The following is a 27954-nucleotide window of genomic DNA, read 5'->3' as shown; positions in this document are numbered from 1 at the left end:
TTCTACACAATAATAAATAAATTGGGAGCCACTGTATGGTAGTGCACTAAAGAGAAACTTGTGACATCGACACTGACAGCTGGAGTTTTCGCTAGGCAATGCCTTTTAATGCCATCATACAGAAAATATGTGAACACTATGGCCGAAGAAAAAAACAGGCTCGCAACGGACACGATTTTTTGAACAAAGTTTTGGAATGGAGGATTGTACACAGATGAGAGAACGCACTACTATATTTTACGCTTGTGGGAACTGCGCCACGCAATAACAAAAAAAAAAAAAAAACCTGCAGGCTATCGGAACTCGCTCGATTTCGGTTATGCTGCCACAGTATGAAGTTAAGGTTACGGCATTGTCTGTATCTTCGTGTATCTGTAGAGACAGCATACCAATCGTCGAAATACGGACTTAGAAGGTCTCAGGCAAGCGTATGTGAGCGTGCTTCAACACATTGGAATGGTTGGGCCCATACTCTTGGACGACTACTTTCGAGGATGCTACAAGTTTCGCTGCACCGTACAGGTTTACGGGTGACAGCGATTCTAAAACGATGATAAGACATCATGATTGGCACTGTACCAGGAAAGTTATTGCTAGCGCTAGTCAAATGACATCTTACGCAATATAAAGCATCCCGGAGAGTGACGATGCTAGAATACGACACAGTCAACATAGCTCATTCGGCCGCAATTGAAATAAGCCGCTCATTCATTGCCAAATCCAATATTTCCGAGTTCTAGAGTCCCTATTGAGGCCCTATAATCAGTCTTTGACTGCAAATTCTTCGGAGGGTTAGCCATGCACAGTCTCCGTCTTTTATTCTTTAGCAGCATGTTCGCGTGATTTTAGCAGTATGCTTGCTCAATAATTTTCCTGTTTCTCACATTTCCCTTATCTTACTTGCAGCCAGGTGGAAAGCTACAAAGGGGTCCTTCTCTATACTATAAGAAGTTTGAAATATGAGAAGCCGTTATAACGCAAGACTTCATTTCACTAAATACTATTCTTTTCTCATGGCATATTCAAGTATAACTGATCTCGGTGAGAACATAGGCGTGACAAGCGATGAAGTACTGTAATAAAATAATATGAATTGTTACATTGCTCTACTCAGATTCTTCTCCAGACCCTGTGCTCTATTCTGTTGGGTCTTGTTGGTAGCATTGTCGATGGCGCGTGCCGTCTTCTCCCAGTGAACCACATGCTTGAGGAACTCGTGCCCGCAGCTAGTATTGCGACTCTTGCTAAGTCGATCCTTGAAAACCTCGATGAAGGTGTCCCCGAGGCTTTCGCCAAGCTCGTACTGAAATGAAGACAAACGCAGTGAAGCCTTGATAAAATGAAGTGTCATTCGGAGCGAAATTTTGTTCTTATATCGAAAACTTGCAATCAAAATACAAAAAGCACACTCTTGCTGTCACGTGCACAGACCAGAGCTTCTCACAGACATCTTGGAAAATATAACCAAAGTATGTTTGGGTTATCTTTTCAATGCAGCCGGTTTTCTTCTTTGTCAAGGCAGCAGCAATATCAAAAGAGGGCAAATTCGAAGATGGCTCAAGTATATGCTTAGTTAAATAAACCTGCAATCTCGAGTCAGAAAGCCTTCCAACAGATCGAGAGACAAGGCAAGCCAAAAGATCGATAGATAAGGCAAGCAAAAAGTTATTTGTATAGCAGACACGGGGGGTGACGGCGGTGCCTGAAGGTTGCCCCTCACATCCTTATCGCATGCTTTGCAGCCCCAATCAACACGGAAAGTGCTGTACCGTCTTCAAGGTTTCGTGCCTACCGAGACGTCATGAACTATATTCATCTTGGGTGTGCTGGTTGCGTTCGTGCAGTCAAGCTGGTCCAGCTCACACGGTTCGTGAAGGTGGTGGCAGAAGGACGCACCCTTGCGTCTTTATTCCATTCTTTGTAGGCCGTCTCAACACAGAATGTGCTACACCCTCTTCAAGTTTCGTGCCTGCACTGACCTCACGAACTCTATTTGTCTTGGCTGTGCTGGTCGCGCTCGTGCACTGAAGCTGATCTAGCTCACGCAGGTCGCGAGAGCGGCGGCAGAAGGACATCCCATTGCATCATAATTCCACTCTCTAGGTTTGTGGTTGTCTCCGATTAGCTGACAGCATCACACTCTCAAGCGCGGGTTACTGGTACTTGGTAAAACTTTGCATGAATAAATGTTCTTTTGAACTTTTTTCCTTCCCGATTGAACACAGAAAATACTGTACCGTGTTCGAGGTTTCTTGCCTGAACTGATGACACGAATTATATTCAGCTGGATGTGCTGATCCGGTTCATCCAGATCACGTGGGTGGCGACGGCGGTGGCAGGAGGAAGGCCCTTTACATACTTATTCCGCTATTTGCAAGTCGGAAAACTCAAGTCCATTCCTAAAAAGTTATTTTGCCCCACATTTCTGCCGCCGTCGCCACCATTGCCGTCCTGTTGCTTGGTAAGCGTTATTTTTGCTGTCAAGTGCTTCGGAGTTTAGGGCTGTTTGCAATATGTATACGCCTGGTGGTGCTATGTAGAGGCAGCGCCGTTTCTCCAACGACTCCTTCACCGCAGATGGACGATTCATGAAATACTCGCAATATAGGTACGGCTATCATCTCGGTGATTGTTGGGGCTGCATTGAAGCAACACATAAAAGCAAAAGGGAAAGCGGGCGCAAGGCATGGCTATGTTTGCCATGCAAAACGCAAAAGGTAAGGCAACAATCTATGCTGGTTTCCGAAATCTTTGTCTTTTTGGGAGAAATACCACGCAAACTAGATATGCGTGTTAGCTGGCCGGAAAAGGTAGAGCTGAAACGGTCAGTTCAGCTAATGTGTCGAAAATGCGATGAAATACCGAGTCAAGTTTTCGAGGATAAGGAAGTAACCAGCTGGAAAAATGGCTCTAATCTCGAGAACGAACCTCAAGCGACATTCAAGAACTGAGAGTCTCAGTGAATGACCTTACATGGCACAACAGAAAGTTCAATGACATTCTGCAGCTCAAAGACTCAGTAAACAAGCTCCATAGGCACAGCAGTATGTTGAATGTTGATGTGCATGGAACACCGGTAACTGATAACGAAAACCTCGTAACAAAGCAAAATGAATCACAAAATTGGTGAGTTTCTCAGAGCTGAACGCGAGTGACGTCGAGGCGGTACAAAGGTTAAATTCGAGATAAGCAAAGTACCCGGAATCATCGTGCGGTTTTCAGAGCTGTCACTGCGAGACAGATGGATTTTAAATGCCAAAGATTTTCGAAACCTTTTAAACGCCAAAGATTTTTGGGTCACGGCACCGCCACTGCGATCCTACGCTCACCGCTGATGTTTATACAGGTCTTGTTGCTGATTTTCCTGGGCCGGCCGTGGTCTGTTTCTTCGATGCAGCTGGTCCCGATGACACCCATGCGTGAATGGCACAACGATACAAGCTCCCCCTGGCCCGGCGCACTTTCGTCAACGGACTGCGGCCTATCAATGCCGTTTTTGGCCACTTCACCTCTCCTGGATGCTCCGCCACTTCTGGACGCCGCAGATTTTTCTGTCTGGCAACATGGGGCTGAGTCAGCTGAGCGGGCAGTACAAAAGTGCGCGCATTGCAACGCCGCCCTGGGCCACGACACCGCCACTGCGATCCTGCGCTCACCGCTGATGTTTATACAGGTTAGCTACTATGACGCTTATTCCTATCGTGACGATGATGTCTGTCTTTTAGCGGTGTCGTGGCCACCCCATGTTTTGAAAAGTGTTCGCGCTTGTGCATCGTATCTGTTGTGCCTGCTTGTTCTGGATGGTGATGTCGAGCTAAACCCTGGACCCATGACCAAGGCTCAAGAGGAAAAGCTAGACCTTGTGGCTGGCTCTATCTTGCGTGTTGAAGCTAGTAATTCTGCGCTTCAAGAATCTGTGAACAAGGTGCTTCAAGTGCACGTTGAGTTAAAGAATGATTTAGAAAAACTGACAAAGCGTGTCCTTGATCTAGAGCAGGAAGTCGCAGCGGCCCCATGTGCTCAGTCCATCACGAGCAGTGAAAACGGTCTCGTAGGCGTACATGAAAAAAATTTACGACCTCGAAAATCGCTTTAGGCGGTCTAACGTTCCCTTTTATGGCTTAACAGATTCGGCGAAGTCTGATACTTGGGAAGAGTCAAAACGACTCGTAAGTAATTTCTGTACCGAAAAACTTGGGCTTACCGTGACATCAATTTCGAGAGCACATCGTGTGGGCCGCTTTTCATCTGAGAAGAAACGGCCTATCATAGCCAAATTTTTCAATGAGAAGGAAGTTGAACTGGTTCTGAGCCGCGGCCATAAGTTGAAGAGCACTAACTTGAGCATCTCGCGAGATTACTCGGAAGCAGTTCGGGAAAAGCGACGGAAATTTCTCCAGTTCTCCCGAGCTATGAAGAAAGACGGAGATCGGGTGCGTCTGGTTTTCAACAAACTGCACTTGAACAATGACGTTTACGAGTGGAACACCAATGAAGGCCAGGCTGCTCTTGTTTCTCTGCGCAAGGATCAATGATGTTCCTCCTCCTTTGTTTCATTAAGCTCAGTTTCATCTACTGGCTCACCCGTAAAATTGCACTGTAGCACTGATAACAAATTTCTCTTTTTATACACCAACGCTAGAAGTGTTATCGCTAATGGTATTGCACTCTCGTCGCTCATCGATTCATTCCAGGCTTCTTTAGTGTTACTTACCGAGACCTGGCTTAACAACCCCATACACGATAACATCTTTACGAGTGAATCCACTTTCAAATTTTTTCGATGTGATAGGCCACAGCGTAGAGGGGGTGGTGTGCTCATCGCGATAAAGGAAGAATTCATCGCCACACCCATCATTATAGATTCTTTTCTGGAATGTATATGGATTTCCTTGAAGGGTGCTGCATTTGGTGTGATAATTGGCGTTTTTTACCGTCCACCCGACATGTCTGGCGCGTTTTCCGAAGAGTATATCGAGTGCTGAGCGAGGTGTGCTCGCATTTTCCGAGGTCGGCGATTATCATATTTGGCGATTTCAATTTTCCAAATATAGATTGGTAGGCGCTCTCCGTATCGGCCACGGATGCGGCCGCACATACCGTTCTCAGCACTTGTCTTGACTTTTCATTAACCCAACTTATTAGTCAACCAACACGATCCACTGAAACTTATGCCAATATACTAGACTTAGTTTTAACTAATAATCCTGATATATTATCCGACCTAACTCATGAAGCAGGCATCGCTGACCATGATGTCATAACGGGATGCATTAACTTTTGCTTGAGCAAAAGAATAATTACCAAAAAGAAAATAGGGTGTTACGGTAAAGCCAATTTCCACGCAATTAACAATGAATTAACAACATTTTCAGGTCAATTTCTGCATGATTTTCATTCACGTTTCATTGAACAGAACTGGGTCCTCTTTAAGGCCACCCTCAGTTCACTCATTGACACCTACATTCCTGTGTTATCCATTTCCTGCAAAAGCAGTTCTCCATGGTTTACAAACAAGCTTCGGCGGCTTAATAACAAAAAGAAAAGACTTTGCAGGCAGGCGAAGCTGACTGGTCTAGCGAGTGCCCATGATAAACACAAAGCGTGTGAAGAGGCTTATAAGGCATTGCTAAAATCCACTCGCAATAACTTTTTTTCTCATGATTTACCATCCATGCTAAAAAATAATACTCGTCACTTTTGGCGTGTAGTGAACCCTGCAATTGCCACTGACATCATTCTTACTGATTCTTTTGGTGTTCCCATCCTCGATTCAGATTGCGCTCAACTTCTTAATGATAAGTTTGTAACAATTTTCACTCATGAAGACGTTAACTCATTGCCAACTTTAAAGACATTAGTGGGAATCACAATGCATGAGCTAGACATCAGTGAGGCTGGTGTTTTATCTCTACTAACTAATCGTAAAATGTCATCTAGTGCCGACCATCTAGGTTTTAACAATAAAATTTTAAAGAATACATCACATAGTATTTGTCCTATGTTAACAGCTCTATTTTCCCAGTCACTGTCAACTGGTGGTATTCCTAATGACTGGCGCATTGCTAAAATAATACCCATTTTCAAATCAGGTGATCGTGCTTCTCCCCTTAATTCTCGTCCCATCTCCTTAACCAGCACTATTTGTAAATTACTCGAACAAATCATACACAGTCAAGTCATCAACTTCCTTGAAGACCATAACATTATTTTTAAGCATCAGCACGGTTTTCGCAAGGGCTACTCATGCGACACACAGCTTGCCGGATTTATTAACGACATACACGCACTAATAGACGCCAGGTTCCAAGTTGACGCAATACTTTTAAATTTTTCTAGGGCATTTGACCGTGTTCCACACCATAGTTTGTTACTTAAACTTTCACAGCTTAACATTCACCCTACTATAATTGCATGGATCACCGATTTTCTCTCATCTAGAATTCAGTTTACATCAGTTAACAATTCCAACTCATGTTATGCTGATGTTACGTCTGGAGTTCCACAAGGCAGCGAACTTGGTCCTTTACTCTTTCTAATTTATATTAATGATTTACCCAGTTGCGTGTCATCTAAAATCAGACTATTTGCAGACGATTGTGTAGTTTACCGATGTGTAACAAGTAACACTGATAGCCACCTACTAGAAACTGACCTGGACGCAATAAGTGCATGGTGTTCTAATTGGTTAATGCCATTAAATATTTCCAAAACATAACTCATGTCTTTCACTAATAGGCCTCGAATTCTAACCACCTATTCCCTTGATAACAACCCTGTGGAACTCGCAACTACTTACAAGTACCTTGGCATCAATCTTCAGTCAAACTTATCGTGGAATAATCATATTAATCTTACCCTTGCCTCTTCAAATGATACTCTCGGACTACTTAATAGAAGCCCCAATGCATGTTAAAAAACTAGCATACCCAACATTAATCCGTCCTAAACTAGAATACGCGTCTGCCATCTGGGATCCCGAACAAACTTATATCATCAGTAACATCGAAGCCTTGCAGAACCGTGCTCATGCATTAAGCTTCGAGAATACTGATGCGACTAACGTATAACTATACTCGTTGTACACATGAGTTTACACATCAGTCATAGAAATTTCCAGAGTAAACGGTGATGCCCACGTGCCTTCCGGAAAGTTCTACACAATTCGTGTCCAACTTGCAACCGCATTACACAAGCATCGATGACAACAGAACTTCGATAACATTCCAGAAATTTCCAATATATGTGTGCGCGTCCCACGCTGAATAACATTTGTTATACTCGTTCCATACATAGCAGTCAACGCTGCAGAAGCTACGCAAAAATTTCAGTCAAGTAAAGTTATCCCTTCGCGCGTTCCGCCTATGGTTCGCTTGACGTGCCATCCATGGTTCGCTGCGCACCAGCAGCGTTCGCTCGCGCGAGCATGCGCATGAGACTCCTCCTGACGGGTTGCAATTTAAAAAACCCAAAAAGAAGAACGCTAATAAAAACAATCTAATGCAACACGTAACAAGCAGTATACCACAGTGCGTATGTTTCCAAGATTTAAAATGAGTTTCCTTCAGTACTGAGCCTATATAAAAACGGTCGCGCACAATTGCAGTCAAAAATAACCGAACTATACCCAATAGCAAACGCATCAATTAGAAGAAGCCTCTCTAGCCTCCACAGCCTTGACTCCTATATATACAACAGAGTAGAGACGGTGAAAAGCACTCACTCGAACAAGGTAAACAAGTAGCCGTGTCAATATGCTGGCTCAGGATAAGATGAAACTAGAATTTGAATCTCCCTTAAATACACAACTCTCTCAAATCGTTATTACGTCGCCTACGCGAGTTACGGCAACGCTCGGCCTCAAGAAGGCTACGCGATATATTTGTGTGATAGAATTTGCTTTGCAATAAATACATGTCCTTTTTCGTTGTTTCATCACTTTGCCCTTATACCCATTTTTTCTTACAACTCTGCCGATTGTTTCCACAACTTTGTTCTTAATTCTGACCGTGGTGGTTCTCTCTTTTAGTATGAAGTTTATCCATTGTGTATAAAGTCTGCTTTTGTTTACCCGCTACGAAGCTGCCCTGTTTATGAGGTGCCAGATTTCCCTCTTGCTGCTATGTGCAGCGTTTTTCCTAGTCATCCTCGCAAAGCAGTTGTTGGAAAATAAAATTATTTCAATACGGAAATGAACTATGATGTGTTATGTATCAAGGACACTAGAAAAACAGCTCAAGTTAGGGTGTAGTATTTCCTGGCAGGTTGGTCTATTTGAGCCATGTTTAACATTATGCCTGGCCAAATTATATCTACAGATACAGCAACAATATCTTGAATTGAAATCTTGCTGATCTCTAAACTGTCTATCGGCAATGACTCGAGATTGCATCAGTGTTGCTTGCTTAGCCTAATTATATGTTTCATTATAGTGTCACGTGGTCGTGACGTCAAAGAACACAGTAGCAATAATGTGAAAGGCAAATCTAGCTTTTATTGGGCGAACCTGTGCCCACAGACCAGGCTGCACTTAAAGCACAACGAAAGCGGGGAACACAGTCGGCGATCGTCGAAAGTTTGATCAGCGGGTCAAGCGCGTCGGCTTTTATACAGCAGTCGTCGAATGTTCCAGACTAATCGTTGGGACCCGCATGCCTTCCACAGAGTTCTATACCATTCGCGTCAGGCGATGAAATAACATAACACAAGGTTCGGCGACAACAGACAGCGGATAGAAGCATCGATAACTTTCCAGAAACTTCGGATACATGCAGGCGCGTCCCGCGCTGTGCGGTAACATTTGTTAGGCGGCGAAACCTGGTCACCCGATAAAGATAAGTACACGTGTCAATACCCCCCTCTTAAAACGCATCGACCCTATGCTGCAAAGAAACGAAAGTAATAAAGAAAGCATTCATAGCAAAGAAAACAACAAAATCAGGAAGTTCGTCAGCGTGCGTAAAAGGGCTTCAGGCGCACTAGGGGTGCGATCTTGTACGCGTTCCAAAATAGAACGGAGGCGGTTCGTTCTTTACGTCACGAAATAGGCGGTATGTTCCGTTCCGTTCGTCCGATAGCAGACGACACGGAATGATTGACAACAGATATCACGTCACAATTGACGTCATGGCGTTCGGCACGGTTCAAATTGACGAATCGTATTTGGCTCGGTGGAACGAACCGCCTCCGTTCTATTTTGGAACGCGTACAAGATCGCACCCTAGGTGCACCACTTCAGATGGTGCCCGGCGCCGCGTGAGGGCGAAATGCCATCTGGTACGACCTCAGTCCAGTTCGCCAACACGTCGGATGATCTTGTAGGGTACCAAATAAGGTCGCGAGAGTTTCTCACTGAGTCATCGTCGACGTATTGGCGTCCGTCCAAGCCCAAACATGGTGACCGGGATGGTACTCGACGAAGCGTCGTAGGAGGTTGTATTGTCGGCAGTCGGTACGCTGCTGGTTCTTGATTCGCAGGCGGGCGAGCTCTCGGGCTTCTTCGGCACGCTGGAGATAGGTAGCAACGTGAAGATTCTCCTCCTCAGTGACTTGCGGCAGCATGGCGTCGAGCGTCGCGGTCGGGTTCCTGCCGAAAACCAGTTTAAACGGCGTGATCTGCGTTGTTTCTTGCCTGCGTGTTGTAAACGAAGGTTACGTACAGCAGGACGGCATGCCAGGTCTTGTGTTCGACGTCGACCTATATTGCTAGCATGTCGGCGAGGGTTTTATTCAGGCGCTCACTAAGACCATTCGTCTGTGGGTGGTAGGCAGTTGTCCTCCTGTGCCTTGTCTGACTGTTCTAAAGAATGGCTTGGGTGAGCTCCGCTGTAAAGGCCGTTCCTCTGTCGGTGATGAGGACTTCTGGGGCGCCATGTCGCAGCAGAATGCTTTCGACGAAAAATGTTGCCACTTCGGCTGCGCAGCCTTTCGGCGGAGGTTTAGTTTCAGCGAAGCGGGTGAGGTAGTCCGTCGCCATGATGATCCACTTATTTCCGGACGATGACGTCGGAAACGGTCCCAACACGTCAATCCCGATCTGCTGACAAGGTCGGCAAGGAGGCTTGATTGGCTGTAGTAATCCGGCTGGCCTTGTGGGTGGTGTCTTGCATCGCTGACAGTCTCAGCATGTCTTCACGTAACGGGCGACGTCGGCAGTTAGGCGCGGCCAGTAATACCTTTCTTGTATCCTCGACAGCGTCCGTTAGAAACCGAGGTGCCCGGCGGTTGCATCGCCATGTAGGGTGCGCAGTACATCCGGACGCACCGCCGACGGAACAACAACAAGGTAGTTGGCGCGGACTGGTGAGAAGTTCTTCTTCACGAGTAGATTGTTTTGAAGCATAAAGGAAGATAATGCGCCCTTAAATGCCATGGGGACAATGTCGGTGTGCCCTTCCAAATATTCGACGAGGTCTTTAACTCCGGGTCTGCCCGTTGCTGTTCAGCGAAGTCTTCCGCGCTTATCATACCAAGGAAGCCGACGTCATTTTCGTCATCTTGCAGCGGTGGGTCAATGGGGGCGCGTGATAGGCAATCGGCATCGGAGTGTTTTCGTCCGGACTTGTAGGTTACAGTAATGTCGTATTCTTGTAGTCTTAGGCTCCACTGCGCCAGTCGTCCTGAAGCATCCTTTATATTCGCTAGCCAACACAACGCGTGATGGTCGCTGACGACTTTGAATGGCCTGCCATAAAGATAAGGGCGAAATTTAGCTGTTGAACAAACGATGGCGAGGCAATGCTTTTACGTCGCAGAATAGTTGCCTTCCGCTTTTGACAGCGACCGGCTAGTGTAAGCTATCACCTGTTAAACTCCGTTTCTCCTCTGGACTAGAACGGCACCGAGGCCTGGGGTACTGGCGTCAGTATGAATTTCTGTACCGGCGTACTCGTCGAAGTGCGCAAGTACCGGCGGCGACCGCATGCGTCGTTTGAGTTTTTTCAAATGCGTCGGCCTGCGGCGTTTCCCACTTGAACTCAACATCACATTTAGTTTGACGTGTCAACGGCTCAGCGATGCGTGAGAAGTCCTTGACAGAGCGCCTGTAGTAGGCACACGTGCCAAGGAATCTACGCACTGCCTTGTCGATAGGTTGTGGGAACTGTGCGATGGCAGCTGTCTTTTGCGGGTCTGGACGGACACCTGATTTGCTGATTACGTGGCCTAGGAACAGAAGCTGATCCTAAGCGAAGCGGCATTTTTCCGGCTTCAGAGTAAGACCTGATGACTGGATGGCTCTAGTACTGTCGCAGGCCGCCTGAGGTGATCGTCGAAATTTCCCGCGAAGACGACGACGTCATTCAAGTAAACGAGACAAGTTTGCCACTTCGAGCCGGCTAAAAGCGTGTCCATCACGCGCTGGAACGTCGCAGGCGCCGAGCACAGTCCGAATAGCTTAGCCTTGAACTCGTAGAGGCCGTCAAGGGTGATGAAGGCCGTCTTTTCGCGATCCCTTTCGTCGACTTCTATTTTCCAGTAGCCAGACTTGAGGTCCATCGATGAGAAGTATTTAGCGTTGCGGAGCCGATCCATTGCGACGTCTATTTGTGGGAGGGGGTATACGTCCTTCTTCGTGATCTTGTTCAGACGACGATAATCGACGCAGAAACTTAGGGTTCCGTCCTTTTTCTTCACCAAGACTACAGGAGATGCCAACGAGCTTTTGGACGGCTGGATGATGTCGCGCAGCATTTCGTCGACTTGGCGCCTTATCGCCTCACGTTCTCGCGTAGAAACTCGATAAGGGCTCTGGCGGAGTGGTCGAGCACACTCTTCGGTTATTATGCGATGCTTTGCGACTGGCGTTTGTCGAATCCTTGATGACATCGAAAAGCACTCTTTGTATCGTCGAAGTAACCTTCTCAGCTGTTGTTGCTTAATCATGGGGAGACTTGGATATATGCCCAAGTCTGGTTCGGGAACTACGGTCGTCGGGCTACATGCGACAGAATCCGAGAGGACAAACGAATTGCTTGTTTCCAGAACTTCCTTGATGTATGCGATCGTCGTGCCCTTCTTGATGTGCTTGATCTCCTGGCTGAAGTTTGTCAGCAATACTTTCGTGTTTCCTCCGTGCAGTCGAGCGATTCCTCTAGCGACGCAAATTCCACGGTCGAGTAGTAGACGTTGGTCGCCTTCGATTACGCCTTCTACGTGAGCGGGTATTTCGGTGCTGATCGAAATACCAATGGTCGAGGGAGGCGGGATGCTCACTTGATCTTCGAGAACACTCAAGGCGTGGTAACTACGAGAGTTCTGCGGCGGTATCGCTTGATCTTCCGATAGCGTTATTAATTTTGAATTCAGGTCTCTGATAGCGCCGTGTTGGTTCAGGAAGTCCATGCCGAGAATGACATCTCGTGAACACTGCTGGAGGATAACGAAGGTAGCAGGGTAAGTCCGGTCATGAACGGTTATTCTTGCCGTGCAGATTCCAGTCGGCGTAATGAGGTGTCCTCCAGTGGCTCGAAATTGTGGGCCTTCCCATGCAGTTTTAACTTTCTTCAACTGGGCGGCGATGTGTCCACTCATGACGGAGTAATCGGCCCCTGTGTCCACTAAGGCGATAACTACGTGGCCGTCGAGAAGCACATCGAGGTCGGTGGTTCTTTGTCTGGCGTTGCAGTTAGGTCTTGGCGTCGGATCACGGCCGCGTCGGGTTCAACTAAAGCTGGAACGTCGCCTCGTGAGGTCGTCTTTCGTCGTCGTATTCTTTGCTTCCAGACTTCGTCGGGACGGCGGCGTGTCGTTATGTCGTCGAGGTACTTTCTTCGGTGTCTTCGTCGGCGGCGGAGGATCTACGTCAGTTCGACGAACAGCAACCGCACCTCCATCTTTGGCTGCAGTTTTCCGGATATGGGTTCGCTGACCGGCCCCGGGCTGGGCCAGTCTATGGTCGGTGCTGCGGCGACAGGTGGCGGCCTGGTGATGGCGAACTCGACGGTCGTCGAGAGCTCCACTGAGTAGCGGCGAGGTAGTCGGCGATAAGGCGAGGGCGTTCACCTAGCTGCGGGCGCGGGACGTTGACGACGAAACCTCGCAGTCCCATCTCCCGATATGGGCATCGTCGGTAGACAGGACCCGCTTCTCACCAGTGGTAGCCACTGGCGTAGCGGCGTAGGCGGCGTAGGTCATCGCTTGCGGCTGAGGCTGCGGCGAGTCGGGGGCTACTCCGAGTTGTTGTTGGAGCTGCTCACGTACGGCGTCGGCAATCGAAGCCACTTGAGGCTGTGAAGATGGGAACAGCTTCTGTAGCTTCTCCCGCATGACCGCTCGGATAGTCGAGCGTAGGTCGTCGGTGGCCAGTGACTGAACACCGGCGTAGTTTGTCGAGTTCGTGCGGCGGTCGAATTGCCGGTTTTGCATCTCGAGTGTCTTCTCCATGCTGGTGGCCTCGCGAAGACACTCGTCGACGGTCTTCGGTGGGCTTCGTACCATTCCGGCAAAAAGTTCCTCCTTCACACCACGCATGAGTAGGCGGACTTTCTTCTCCTCGGCATTTCAGGGTCGGCGTGGCGGAATACACGGCCCATTTCCCCGTGAAGATCGCGGTGGTTTCATTAGGTAGCTGCACCCGGGTTTTTAATTGCGCTTGCGCTCGTTCTCGGCGCACGACGGTAGCGAAAGTCTGCAGGAAGCCGCTTCGGAACAGTTCCCAGGTTGTTAAGGTGGCTGCTCGGTTCTCGAACCACGTCCTGGCCGCATGTTCCAATGCGAAAAAGACATGTCGCACTTTTTCGTCGCTGTTCCAGTTGTTAAATGCAGGGACTCTCTCATACGTCTCAAGCCAGCTTTCCGGGTCCTCGAACGTTGAACGGCGGAAGGTCGGAGGCTCCCTGGGCTGCTGGAGCACGACAGGGGACGCTGCGGCTGCCATTGGGGTGGACTTCGTGGCGATATTCCTGGTCGTCTCAGGCAAAAGTCCGTGCTCCGGGGGCAGTCCTTGCAGCCTGAGGCTACCTCGCTGGTTCTTGGCGACGTTGGTGTTGTCTTCTGCGCGCGGGCTTGGGTCACGGCTTTGTGGGGGCGTCCGGTACATGAACGCGAAGCACCTCCACCAGATGTCACGTGCCGTGACGTCAAAGAACACAGTAGCAATTCTGTGAAAGGCAAAACTAGCTTTTATTGGGCGAACCTGTGCCCACAATACAGGCTACACTTAAAGCACAACGAGAGCGGCGAACACAGTCGGCGATTGTCGAAAATCTTATCAGCGGGTCAAGCGCGTCGGCTTTTATACAGCAGTCGTCGAATGTTCCAGACTAATCGTTGGGACCCGCGTGATTTCCACACAGTTCTACACCATTCTCGTCAGGCGATGAAATAAGATAACGCAAGGTTCGGCGACAACAGACAGCGGATAGAAGCATCGATAACATTCCAGAAACTTCGGATACATGAAGCGCGTCCCGCGCTGTGCGATAACATTATTTAGGCGGCGAAACGTGGTCGTTCGATAAAGATAAGTACATGTGTCAATAGAATTGCACCATTTAAAATTTTTGATTAATTCCATCCCTATCGAAGGTCCCGGCTGGTAAGCATCTACTCCTTTGCACTGATCCCTTTTTCTATGGATTCGGAAATCAGCACCTGCTTGCCGGATAATTTGAACTTCAGTGGTCATCAAGCGCTGGTCTGATTCGAATGATGGCCCCAATTTCGTGGCCCTTACTGCTATCTCACCTGTCTTGGAGAGCAACGAAATGAGATCAATTCCTCTGGTCCTAGCAACAATAACAGAAGACAACTCTACAATTTAGCGGTTTCATTTACTGCAGCAGCTTTTATGCTAGCAGTTCAGACACACAACCGCAAAATGCACTAAACGGACTAACTGTGTGACTTAACACAGCGTCACCAGATGTCACAACAATGTTGCTGTTTGAAACTAAGTCCTAGCATTCCATTAAAATAGTAATGCTACGAACGAAACCTAGACACTGATTAAATCTTGCCAACTATTCCTGCTAATCTCACCTCCCCCATGGCCTGGTGAAGTTCCCAGAAAGCCGGCTGCGAGTACTGAGCGAAGACGTTGCGTGACCCGTGCACAACAGCCGGTGGTCCCTCAGTGCAGTATGTTCCGTGCATGCAATGGTCGGTCCGGTAGTTCCACCGGCACGAAAACACCAACAAGAGTTCAGGGTGGGTGCCAAAGAAGATGTTCAGGAGATCCTGGTCACCCCAGGGCATGTTCTCGCCATAGATCTCCAGCAGTGGCCTCATGTGCTCCTCCCAGCCAAACTTCCGCATGCGGGTAAGATTCATTAGCATCACGCCTGAGTTGACACCTGCGTTTGGCAGGAACGGGAAAGTTGGCAAAAGAAAGCATGAAATGCCGATTGCAAAATTAATAAAAAGGAAGGTCCACTCTATCAGATTAGACTTATAACTCCAACTGATCAAGAGATACAAACACTCGTCTGGTTAGAAAACGTGTAAGAAGAAAGGGTGGGGATCACAAAATAAGTAAAAAGTAATTGTGATTCAGGTTTAAGAATATGTACGTTTAATCTGTTGGAGATGGATCAAATATTTATTAAAATATAAACTAGGTTTTTAATTGGTCAATGACCACCACCTTCCTTGTATATTTGCACTACAATGCATTTCAAAGACTGATTACAAGCCGTGCAAACTAAGATCAAAACTTCCTTTTGAATATAGCAATGTGATTCCATCACCAACGTTGCTGACGTGACGTCGCTGACTTCACAAAATGACTCGTGCATTTTTCAAGTGCTTCCCTGCCCCAAAGAACTTTTCAATATCACCAGGCTAAGTGGCTGCATGTTTTCAGTTTCATTTTTTGCTGGTGATTGGTGGGTACCTAAGCGTACCCATTTCAGTTCTGCATTTCGTCATGTTTAAGCTGTGCTTACACAGCGATGACGGACCTGGCGCAAAACAACCCATGGCTGCTCAATTTATTTCGGTCATCTACTAGTCTTTTACGTTCATCTGCATCTTAAGTAGACCATTTTTGCATTGTGCTCAGGCTAAAATGTTGGGAACAAAGTTCGCAGGTTTATGATCAGCAACAGAGAGCCATAGTCGCTGAGCAAGCCACTGCAGCCGGCATATGAAAGGGGAAATTCGATGCTGCAATGAAGTTGCTGTATTTTATCAAATTTTAAAAAACTGAAACATACAATAAGCACTCCTTTATTCTCGTAAAAGATAAAAAGAAAGAAGTGCACAATAAACATGAACCATACTTCAAAGAGCTTGAACAAGCCTGGAAGCAACTGCACTGTACAAGTAGAGCAGCTCTCGCACACGTGTTCTCTTATTAGACTGTATTGCATATATTATGGGTGTGCCCAAGAATAAGTCTCTTTGAAATGCAAGCATGTTGTTTCCTTTTGAAGAAATATATTTGCAGTTCAAGTTGATACCATGGACTGGTAACGTCTATCATTGCGAGCGATGAAGCAAGTAGGCTTCATGACGCAGCGGACTAATTCTTTACGAGTTATGAAAAGCTGCAGGAGCAGTTAGAACGACGGAAACGCGAGCTAGCTGGTAAGGATTCTTTATGCAAAAAGAGGTGAGGCGTGCAGACAGGACACAAGAGTAGAGAAGTGGACAACACGAACGCCGACTAGCGCCTTGTCCGTCGTACATGTTCCTCTTTTAGTCCGCGTCTTTGTAGCGCTCTTTTCTTCAGTTATGCAAAGCCGACTATCAGCTGAACGGAGCATTTAATGGGAGTAGGGAGCAGTTTTAATGCGAAGATAGGGCACCTATTAGAAGCAGGTTATCCTAGCGTAGGAGTGGCAACTCTGACTGAACGCCTAAAGAAGTCGGTTTCGAGGCGAATGGACTTGATTAGAGAAAGCAGAACTAGCAAAAATAGAGTAGTGGCTATTCCGTACATTTATTCAGTATCACACAGGCTTAAAGTTGCAAGTAGATATGACGTTAATGTGGCTTTCACTGCTCCCAATAAGCTAGGTAAGATATGCGCTGCCGTGCAGAGCAAAAAGGAGCAAGTAAAAGGCAAAAAAAAGAACAGAGATTTGTCGAGTGAAGCACAATAAGAACAACAATTTTACTGATTGTCGTATGAGTGTGGTTTATAAAATTCCCTTTAGCTGTGGCCAGTTCTACGCAGGGCAAACTGGGCGGTGTATCAATGAGAGGCTAATCGAACATAAAAGGTCGTTAACCGGTGGATCGCCTTCTAATCTTTCCCTACATTGCCAAGATTGTAACTGCCCACCCGAGGTAGATGAATGGACGATATTGTACCGGCATTAGAATGAAGATACGCGTCTTATGGTAGAGGCATAGCATATATATAATGGTGGAAGCGCGTGCGTGAGTCAGCCTTTGATTACGTTCCATAAGGAAGAATTTAGGTGCCTTAACAGTTATCTCTCCCGTAGACCGGCGCACGTACCCGACTGACACGTGGTGATGCCATTCCAGAGCTTGCGCAGATGAGTTTTGTGTCTTCTTTCTTTTTTCGCCTCAGTGCTCCCTTCATTTGACAGTGGGCGTTCGTGCTGTCCCCTTGTCTACTCTTGTGTCCTGTCTGCACGCCTCACCTCTTTTCTGCATTACGAGTGGCCGAAGGGGTGGCACCAGAGACTTTTGCGTCAAATGACAGTGCAAGTGAGTGAGTGACTATAGGCGAGTGTGATCACTTCAAGCAGCTCTTCCTGTCCAATACCTTTATTCACTAATGTATTACCTACCGTGTTTTTATTTCGAGTTTACTGATAACTATATTTGCTGCTTTAGCCCCATATCTAAATTTGTTTCATATCTAAGAAACTAAGACGGTGAGAATTGTTTGAATTTTGCGAAATTTGGATTTTACCACCTAAAGCTCCGGTTAACCTACTGTATAGATAACAGGCTCAATTTCACAAGTGAGTTGAAAGCCCCGCTTCAGTTAACATACTAAACAGAATGCAACTATCGGTTCAAAAAATGCATTGCCATTTGACAGTGTAATTTTTTCTCATTGAGTATAGCTTGAGTCGCAGGTTGTTTATGGTGGTTATTTCCCATGTGAGACTACGCAGATACGTTTCGTAGTATACAAGTAATATCTTCGTAAAAACGAGCAAAGATGACAGCTTTCTTGTTGCTTTGGTCAGGTGGATAACAAAGCCATTTCTCTGGAAATTAAGAAATTTACACAGGTGTGGAATTCAGCGATAGGTCGTCACAAAGCAGACAGATAGAAAATTTGACTTACTGCTGGGTCATAACGAAGAAAAATTGAGACCTTAAAAAAAGCACTATTTCACAGCAAAGATAGGAAAGAACAGCACAGACTGCGTTCTTTATCCTCCGAGAAGTGTCTTGCTTATTGGTAATCTGTTATATACACCATTCCTTAAAATGAAATTGAGGGGTGTGGTGCGTTGAAACTGCATGGTGATTGTAAAGAATTCTGTATGGGAGGGCGTTGGATTAGTTTTGACTACATGGGGTTCTTGCTATCTACTTGCATAACTTCAAGTACGTTAGTATTTTTGCTTTCCAGTTTTATTAGAGTGTAGCTGCTTGTACGGCCGCCCATTACCTGGAGTTAAGTAAGCATCACACTGCATTAGCGAATCATAAACCAGGCTGGGTACATACGCCATTTCTTACCAAGAGGTTGATAGAAGGGATGCCTGGCGGAGTTCCGGTACCAATTACTGGCATATTCCTCACCCTCGGGGGCCATGGCCGCCAGGTGCGAACTGTTCATGGATGCGAAGTGCTGCCACAGCCTCTCAATTGGGCTTACGAAAAGGACATCGGCGTCCACGTAGATCACAGCGTCCACGTCCGGCAGCAAGCTCTGTGAGCAGTTTACATGGTACAGGATAATACCAACAAAGGTGCACTCCTAGCAGCTGCGTTGAAATTTGTTTATAACTGGCACATGCGTTATCTGACACCAGGCGTAAGTTTAGGTAAGGCATCTGACGAATGAAGTGATATGTGTCTGTTCCAGTTGAATTTTTCTACCTTCTGCACGGTTTAAATTTATTATTGACCAAAAATCAAAGGAAATTCATCAAATCCGATGAAGCTGGAGTTGAAATTCATAGATTGTGATGCAAGCTTTTCTAAAAAAAACCTTGCAAAATCACATATCTGGCCTGGAATTCTCCGGCATAAGGTGGCCCGACAGCCCACAGAACTATATGACTGAGCTAGTTTGGATACTGTGTTGTCGCAGTCAGAACCTCAAATAAACGCTGTTTTTTATGAAGGTGGGGAATTCGAATTCACCTTCCCCTGTAAAGTACGTATCCAGGCTTGGAGTGGCGCCCGGCACCGACAAAAACGCAGAGAGCAAGTACAGCTATATTTATCCAGGTACAACCAAATTCAGAAGACCCACTAATCTTCAACAAGACGCCCCCTCACCAAAACAGGAATTGGCCTCCCTGGTGCAGTATTCTGCCACTCCCTTCCAAAGGACTCATTCGATTACCCAATGGCCTTTACTCCCCAGCAACTGCGCAGCTCCTGACCAAGGCAGTGGACAGACCTGTGAAGCAGCAGAGGGCGTCAAGAATCTCTGGAACCGGACAGGTCGCCAATGGAAACTTACCCTTGCAACGTTTAACAGCCGAACTTTCGCGAGTGAAGCTAGCCTAGCAGGAATCATTGAACTATCAGGCATTGTTTTATTTATCATTGGCCTTAGTGTGGTTATCGGGACTGGTGAGGCTTATACCGCGCTCACCAATGTTCACGTCCTCTGCTATAGAGGACTTCCAGAGAAGAAGAAGCATATAGCAATTTTACTAATTAATAAGGACATAACGGGTAACACTGACGAATCCTACAGCATTTATGAAGGGGTAGCCGTAGTCGTAGTAAAGCTGAATAGGAGGCATAGAAAAAGCTACCGCAAACCTATGCTCCAACCTCCAGTCACGATGATAAAGAAATAGAACAGTTTATTTGAATTATCCATGGGAAAAGGGCAAACTCAGTATACTGTAGTCATGGGCGACTTCATTACAAAAGCGGGGGAAGCACGCTGGTGAACAAGGAATTGGCACCTGTGGCGTGGATTCTAGGAACACTCCGGGAGAGATGGTGGAATCTCCGGAAAGAAATAAACTGCAAATAATGAACTCCTTCTTTAAGAAGCGTTCGAACAAAAGTACACGTGGAAATGTCCTAATGGTGAAAAAAGATGAAAATGGTTTTATAGTTTCTGCTAAACTCAGCATAGTGCAGGATGTAAAATTGTTAGGTAGCGTAAAGTGTAGTGATCACAGGGTAGTGAGGACTAGGATTCACCACAATTGCAAAAGAGAAGGGGTAAAATTCGTCAAGAAGAAACGCGCGAACATAGACGCGCTAAGGGTAAAAGCAGACAAATTCAAGTTGGCGCTTTCAAACAAATAGGCAGCGTTAGAACGCAGAGATGAAGATGACATAGAGGCAATGAATTAAAACGTAACTATGCTTGCTTTAGAAGCAGCAGTTGAAGTGGGAGGTGAGGCAGCAAGGTAAACAGTAGGTACACTCTCCGAAGTAACAAAGGACATAATGAAGAAACGAAAAAGGATGCAAGTGTCCAACCTTAGAGATCATATAGAATTAACAGAACTGTAAAAATTATTTACCACGGAAAAAAATACGGGATATTTAAAATTATAACGTGCGAGAGACTGAGGAAGGAGTAAAAATGGACGCAGCCTGAAATTAGTGAGAACGAAACTCGGCATCGGACAAACAAAGAGGTATGCATTGAAAGATTTGCTGGGTAATCACCGATCTCGAACATATAGTAAAAGCAGCGGGAGAATTCTATACTGATATGTACAGCACCCGAACAAGCCACGATACCTCCGTTCGAAATAGTATTGAACAGATTACAGAGGCTCCTCATATACAAAGCAATGAAGCTCGAAGGCCTTGCAAGACATGAAACCGAGAAAAGCGGCAGGAGAAGATGGACTACCAGTCGTTTTAATGAAAGGGAACAACCAAGGGAACAAGCAGGTTTCACAAGAGATAATCTACAATGGATCACATCCATGTTAGCAATCAGGTAATCGAGAAATCCGCATAGTACAATCAGCCTATCTATGTGGCTTTGAGATATTACGTGAAGGCATTTGATTCAGTAGAGATATCAGCAGTCATAGAGGCATAACGTAATCAAGGAGTACAGCACGCTTATGGAAATATCTTGGAAAGTATCAACAGAGATTCCACCGCTACCTTCATTCTCTACAGGAAAAGTTGCAAGACACCTATAAAGAAAGGGGTCTGACAAGGAGAAACAATCTCTCTAATGCTTTGCACTGGGTGCTTGGAAGAAGTATTCAAGCGACTAAACCCCGAAGGCTTCGGAGTGAGGATCAACACCGGATATCTAGGCAACCTTCGGCTGTAGATGACAGTGTCCTGTTCAGCAACACTGCGTACGAGTTGCAAGAAATTGCTGAGGGCCTTAACAAAGACAGTGTAAGAGAAGGGTTGAAGATTAATATCAAGGTCACAAGAGTTCAAGATCTCCAGCCAGCCTGTAGAGTCTCTGAGGGAGTACATTTACCAAGACCAATTACTCGCAGGGGACCCTGATCGTGAGAAGGAAATTTACAGAATATAAATGGGTTGGAGCGCATTCGGCAGACATTGTCAGATCCTTACTGGAAGCTTACCATTATCATTAAAAAATGTACAATCAATGCATTAAACTGCTGCCGACATATGGTGCAGGAACTTGGAAAAAGAGAAAGAAGCCCAAAAATAAGTTAAGGACCGCGGAAAGAGCGATGAAACGAAGAATGGCAGGCCTAACGTGAAGAGGCAGGAAGTGAGCAGTGTTGATCAGAGAGCTAACAGGGATAGCCGATATTCTAATTCACCTTAAGAGAAAGAAATGGACCTGGGCTCGTCATGTAATGCGCAGGTTAGATTACCGATGGAGAATTAGGGTTACAGAATCGGTGCCAGGAGAAGCACAGTCGAGGATGGCACAAAACTTGGTGGGGTGATAAAATTAAAAAATTGGCAGGCGCTAGCTTGAACCGGCAGGCGCAAGACAGGCGTAGTTGGAGATTGTAGGGAGACCTTCCCCCTGCAATGGACATAAAATAGACTGACGATGATGATGAGGTTGATAAGCAAGTGCCATTTTTAGCTACCATTCTTTGAGAAGTATCCTCATGCTCCATAATGCTTGTGGTGATAACAATATGGCTGTGCTCTTCTGATTCTTGGGTGGAAAAGCAGCGCAAAAATAAATACGGACCACGCAGGAAGACAGGATGAGCGCTGACTGCCTACTGATAGTGTTAATTATGGGCCAGAATAAGATCGCTGAAGATGGGAGCTATGCGCGAGGAAATACACAAATGAAATACATGAAAGGTGTGTGCATTGGATCGCGCATCGCATCCATATTGAGCAATCCAATTCTGGCCCATTTCGATGAATCCTTCAATGAAACTCGAGCCTATAGGGTGGGTCAGGATCTTCAAATGTTTAGACGATTTCATGACGGTGTACCGCGCTCAGCCTGAGGAAGGTCCTAACCACGTTGAACAAATTTCCAGGTGGTTCTATTCCTATTTCCCAGGCCTCACCTCTAGCCGAGAGCTAGCCGCCGATGGCATACGCTTTCTAGACTTAGAGCTGCACGTCAGCCGAAGCCATGCATGCTGGACCTATGCGCAATGCTTGAAGGAACTCCTTTTACCCTTTTCGACAAATCACTCGAATCTCGTGAAACGAACCCACAAACATGTTCGGCAAGCCGTGGTCAAATACAAGGTGGTGGTACCAACTTATATGCAGTGTTTCCCATTGTGTTAGGAATGTTGCGGGACGTGCGCAAGTGCGCGTTGTGTTTTCTGGCTCCCCAAAAAGTAAGCTATCTCTCAGCAAAAATGTAAATACTTGGAATACCGCCAACAGGTGCTTGCAGAGTTAGACAGTGTACGAAATGCCGACATCGTTTGGCCGATCATATACAGTACAATCTGGCCGCTGCCAAAACGACCGCCGGCGAGAGCGCGGTAATAATTTGAAGACAAAAAGTGGGAGTAATCTGGCTATGCACTGTGCAACCTGTGGCTGCCATCTGATCTTTCAAGGAACACGGGTTTTTCGCTATTATAGTAACCAAACAGCACGTAAGATATTTGAAGTATTTGCGACGATGCGTAAAGCTGATGCCTGCGTCCAGTGCTCTTTCCATTGCCATAACTCACAAAAAAAAATTATCTATCTCCGTTACTAATCAGCTTTCATCATTATTGTCTACTTTTTATCACTTCACGCCATGCACGGATAAAGTGCATGATAGCAAACCTCCCCCTTCTTTTTCATATGTATATTTGTGTATGCGCTCTATCAACCCTAGTATTAGCCAGTCGGTGCTCATCCTGTGTTCGTCCATCGCCTGCGTTAATTTTTGCGCTATTTTTCATCCATGGACTCGTACCAATTATCTGGCATTCATACTCTACTGAGCAACTTCCAGATTCAGTTATAGACAGTGTCTTGCGAAAATAATACTGAACTTGACTGTGGCACTAATAAAATCAAACACGCAACAAACAGGGTAGATTGGCCCCTCACTCACAGGAAGAAATAGGCGCTGAGATGAACAAGGTTGGAAGAGGCCACGCCACCTTTTGGAATCAGGCTCGGGAAACTTCACTGCTGACACTTTGTAATGAACACGCTTCAGCACGCTCTCAGGCCACAGTGAGATCTGGTGAGACGGAGTAATGCGGCAAAGAAACAACACAATTTGTATTCAAGCAAAACTAAAGAAGAATGAAGGCTTCTTGCATTAGATTCTAACTGGAACATTAGCGAGAGCAGGTCTGGGGTGGTATAATTTGTGAATTGATTTTATTGATTTCAATTTACACAAACACACGTAGAGGAGTAGTAAATGGAGGTGGAGGAGGGAAAAAAGCCGCACGGACGCGGCTTGAGGTAACATCACCCCCTGATTATTGCGCTCAATTCTATGCCACACTCTATTCCCCTCGAGTCTACGCAATTCTATGCAAAAATAAGGGACCGCAGTTCAAGGAGTCTTAAGGACCCTTGAATGTGTTTTTCCAAATTCAGTGGTTTTCAAGGGTTTCAAGAAGGTATTTAAACTATGTTACATTTAGACACAAGGTACAAAAGGCAATGCCGTCAAAATGGAGCCGAAGTCCTCACACTATGGTGTGCATCATAATCAGATCAATGTTCTAGCCTGTAAAAAAACACAATTTACTTTGAGCAACAAGCCGTCTCTATGCGTTCTTTCTTGTGTCATACATTCGGATAACACTATTCTTCCTGTAATGATGCCCCACCTAGCCGGTCAGTGAGTCGTTGCAGCATGTAAGAATTGAAATAATTTAGAGATCTATATCGCCAAAGACAGCTAGATCCCGTCGACGCGAATTCAGCGGTTTTACCGGTCATCTCAATTTCCTATGAAAATTGTGATTTTGATTTGGATTTTAAGTTGGTTGACAATGCACTTTTCTGAGTGTGATGCAATCTGAGAGTGACAAAAGATAAAGGGACTTACCATCTGTTGCAAAGCCTCTCTGTTCTTCTCGTCGGTGAAAAGCAGCAGCTCCAATGGCATTGCCGTGAAAGCGACAGCTGACTTGATGTTGGCTAGAGTCAAGTTGAGCACGCTGTCGCACGTCACCACAACCAACTTGACACGATCTCTGTGCATTGCAGCAGCAACAAAATCAGCGACACATACTCCTTGGGGTAGTAACTTCTTGCTCAAGAATTTGCGAGCACAGCTAATATGACATAAGCTAAATAGTCACAAACTGAATCATAGGGGCACCGTAAGTTTTATCTTGAAGCAGAATTTATGGACACGGCGATAATGCTCCAGCAAGAGTGCTTCAGGGTGGTGGTATAGCCAAGAGGTGGCAGCTTGCGAGTTGCTTTGTGGAGGTTAAACCCATAATTTCATTTTCGTTTCGCAAACACGTGAACGAAAATGAAAGAGTTCTGACAGAACTTTTGTAGGCATTTAATATGTCAAACACAAGAATTGAAATGTCTTCGCTTGTTTTAAGTAATACCAAGAGTGCTAATGTTCATTTATTGACATGTAAACTTATTGAAGAATCTGGCAAATGAATTGCAATCAGTTCAGCGGAGCTGTCATAGTATTTAGAACTGGTATGGTTTTTATATTTTGGTCAGGAACATTAGGTACCTGTATGAAAAGCAGGCGAATGCTTTGAAGTCTTTGTGGCAGCTTATAGAATGTGCGACAAACATCGTGCACTGGGCAAAAATATTCACTATGGGTCTCAATTTTTGTCTCGCAGTCATACAAGATGACAAACTAGTCTTGGTCATTTGGTATGACTGAGACATTGTCTACCTAATACAACTGGCCGAATACTTCTACAACGATGTAGAAGATCAAAATTACAACAAAGACAATGAACACTTGGTAAAATTGATCACGTGGTAAATGTGCTGGAAACATACATGCTATGAGGTCTGCAGTAGTGATGCTTACGAGTCTGTCGCATCAGCTGATAAATTAATAAAGCCGGACCACAAATAAAAACTTGCGCTTAAGACAAGAACTTGCCAAGGATTTGTCTCTAATTTGCACTGCGTTTGAAGAGCAGAGTTTCATGGAAACGGTGCGCCCTCTTCAATGTGCTACTAGTTCAAGCCACCATAGTTTCCTACAAGTACTGCTAGGATGAACTCAGGCACTAGTTTCTAGCGAAGCTGCGAGTGTGCCCAGCATTTTAATGACGCTGCACATGTAATCGTATTTGCTTAAACTTCCCTCTTGTGGCTTCAAACTGCTTTGTAACCTCTGAAATAGATCATTTCATGCGTGTGTGCAGATGCTTATTGGCTTCATGCGTTAAAGAAAACGCGGTTTCCTGGAGGTACATAAAGCATAATAAATAAGGCCGCAAGCACCTTTCCAGACTTGTGCAAGAAGGTTAACATGATTCCCATTATTAGATCCGAATTCTTCGGCTTAATGCGGTCGTGCGGGATAGGATAGGCGCTATGCTATCAGTGAATGAATCAGTGCTTGCGTTCACCATGCCGCCTGTCGACGCCCCTCTCGGAGTGTCGGTGATGTTGCACTTGTGCGCTGGCTATAATATGCCGGCTATAGTATATCTGCGTATCTTTAGTAGCGCCGTGCACTGAGAGGTCAGTCAATACGTCGAATAAAGCAATAAGCCCCTGCTTACAAGATTGCTTTGTTTCCATACCTTCAATGATAGTTGGAAGATTTGCCGGGCAGAGTTCTCTAGTAATTTTATACGAAACTGTACAAAAGCCATAATCGGGCTATGCCACTTGTGCCATCACTCGCAAGAAGTGAAGGAACTTCGTCTTCTCGCCGGCGGCCTACGCGTCGTCCACTGTACAGTGACCATAAACTGCTACGTCTCCAATACAAACAGTCAGAACAAATAACAATCATGGAGCTTTGATCATTTACAAGAATCTAACAGTTTATCAAGTGCCTATGTGTTGTTGCACATGAACGTGAGTTCCGCACACACGACAAACTAAGGCTCTTTGCTTGTTTGTGCGTATGTTTCGTATACATTCTCTTAAGAGGTAAGCGTGACGGCCGAAATTAAGTAGCTCAGTGTTAGCGCCGTATGCCCTCCTTTTCTCGTTACAGGTTTTGTTGCGCTGTTTCAATTGTACGCTTGTTCATTCGAGATTAACGATGAGCCTCGGTCCCGCTGAGCTATATGAGGCATCACGCGCATGCATATTGAAAACAAATATGGGGTTCTACGCGCCAAAACCGCGATCTCATAATGAGGCACGCCGTAGTGGAGGAGTCCTGAAATTCGGCCCATTTGGGTTGTTTGGGTGCACCTAAATTTAATTACATGGTTGTTCTCCCATTTCGGCCCCATCTAAATGCGGCCGCTGTGGCCGGGATCAGATGCATGCATATTGCGCTTCGCTGGTCTAGACATTACCGCACGATTGGGTAGCGAACATTAAAAGCCACCTGGGGGCCAGCATTACCCAAAAACATGGAGCACGCTGCATCATGGACATGGCACGAAAGCTCAACTCACGCTAGTGTGTTCTGTGATTTCGCGGCTTTCAGAAAGTGATACGGCGCATGCCTCCAAAGATAGGGGACGTCATGTAGCACCAAGCACACGGCTGTGAGCGCGGCAATGACAAGCAGGTAGCTGCTCAAATACACCGTCCTCTGTATGGCCATCGCAGAGCTTCCCTGCAGTAGTGGGGATTGTACGGTGTCTGGAAAACAAAGAAATAGCAATGCGTCAACGAGGTGGGTTTGTGGCTTCCCCAGCTGATATGACATTGCCTCCATGCTTGTGCGCACTGTCATTGAGGTGACCACCCTTTTTTCGTGAGTGCACCACTTAACAGTGCACTTCACCCAGGCCTTCGATTATCTACAGTGCAGCGGTGCACCCTTCACCCTCGTGCTCGAATGAACGTGCTGCAAGGCAACGTGCCGCAGCAGTCCAATGAACCCTTGAACCTTGCAATGAGTGGGTGCTGCCCGGCATACCATAACTGGCACCACCTGTATCTTTCCGTTTGTGGTGCCGTTCCACTTTTCTGAATCGAACAAACCGTATATCTGCGACACCTGCACGAAAATGTGTCATTTTGTTGGCTGGGAGCATGACGCGTGAGGTCTTGCTCGTAGCACGCATCACTCACACAGTAGCTGTTTTAAGTTCATTGCGATGACACAACGACATTGGCACACGGAGTGGCTGTTTGTGGACACGGCGACCCTACAGAATAAAGAACCTGCTATACATACAGAAAAGATCCAGCAATACATTTTGTCGCTACATTACCATAAATTACAGGAAAACTGTGAGCCCACCCTCTACATGGATGGGCTTGGATGTGCTTGGCGAATGCGTGGCTATAGACAGGAAATCGATATAGACAGGAAAGTGAAACAAACGTCTCTCTTAAAGT

At 46.1% G+C, this 27954-nt stretch overlaps 1 protein-coding gene across 1 annotated transcript; it reads right to left on the bottom strand.

Moving 5' to 3' along the window:
* Window positions 1–80: 80 nt before the first annotated feature.
* On the bottom strand, window positions 81–27646 carry LOC126517693 (glucoside xylosyltransferase 1-like). Its single transcript, XM_050167486.3, has 6 exons — window positions 27060–27646; window positions 24530–24677; window positions 23573–23704; window positions 18616–18808; window positions 14980–15293; window positions 81–1303 (listed from the first exon to the last, which is right to left on the bottom strand). Exons 1-6 carry the CDS (start codon window positions 27341–27343, stop codon window positions 1097–1099), a joined length of 1278 nt encoding a protein of 425 aa, XP_050023443.2. The 5' UTR covers window positions 27344–27646; the 3' UTR covers window positions 81–1096.
* Window positions 27647–27954: the final 308 nt, after the last annotated feature.

This window comes from Dermacentor andersoni, chromosome 11 (genome assembly GCF_023375885.2).
Source record: "Dermacentor andersoni chromosome 11, qqDerAnde1_hic_scaffold, whole genome shotgun sequence".
Lineage (NCBI taxonomy): Eukaryota > Metazoa > Arthropoda > Arachnida > Ixodida > Ixodidae > Dermacentor > Dermacentor andersoni.
This window is presented reverse-complemented; position numbering and strand designations above follow the sequence as displayed.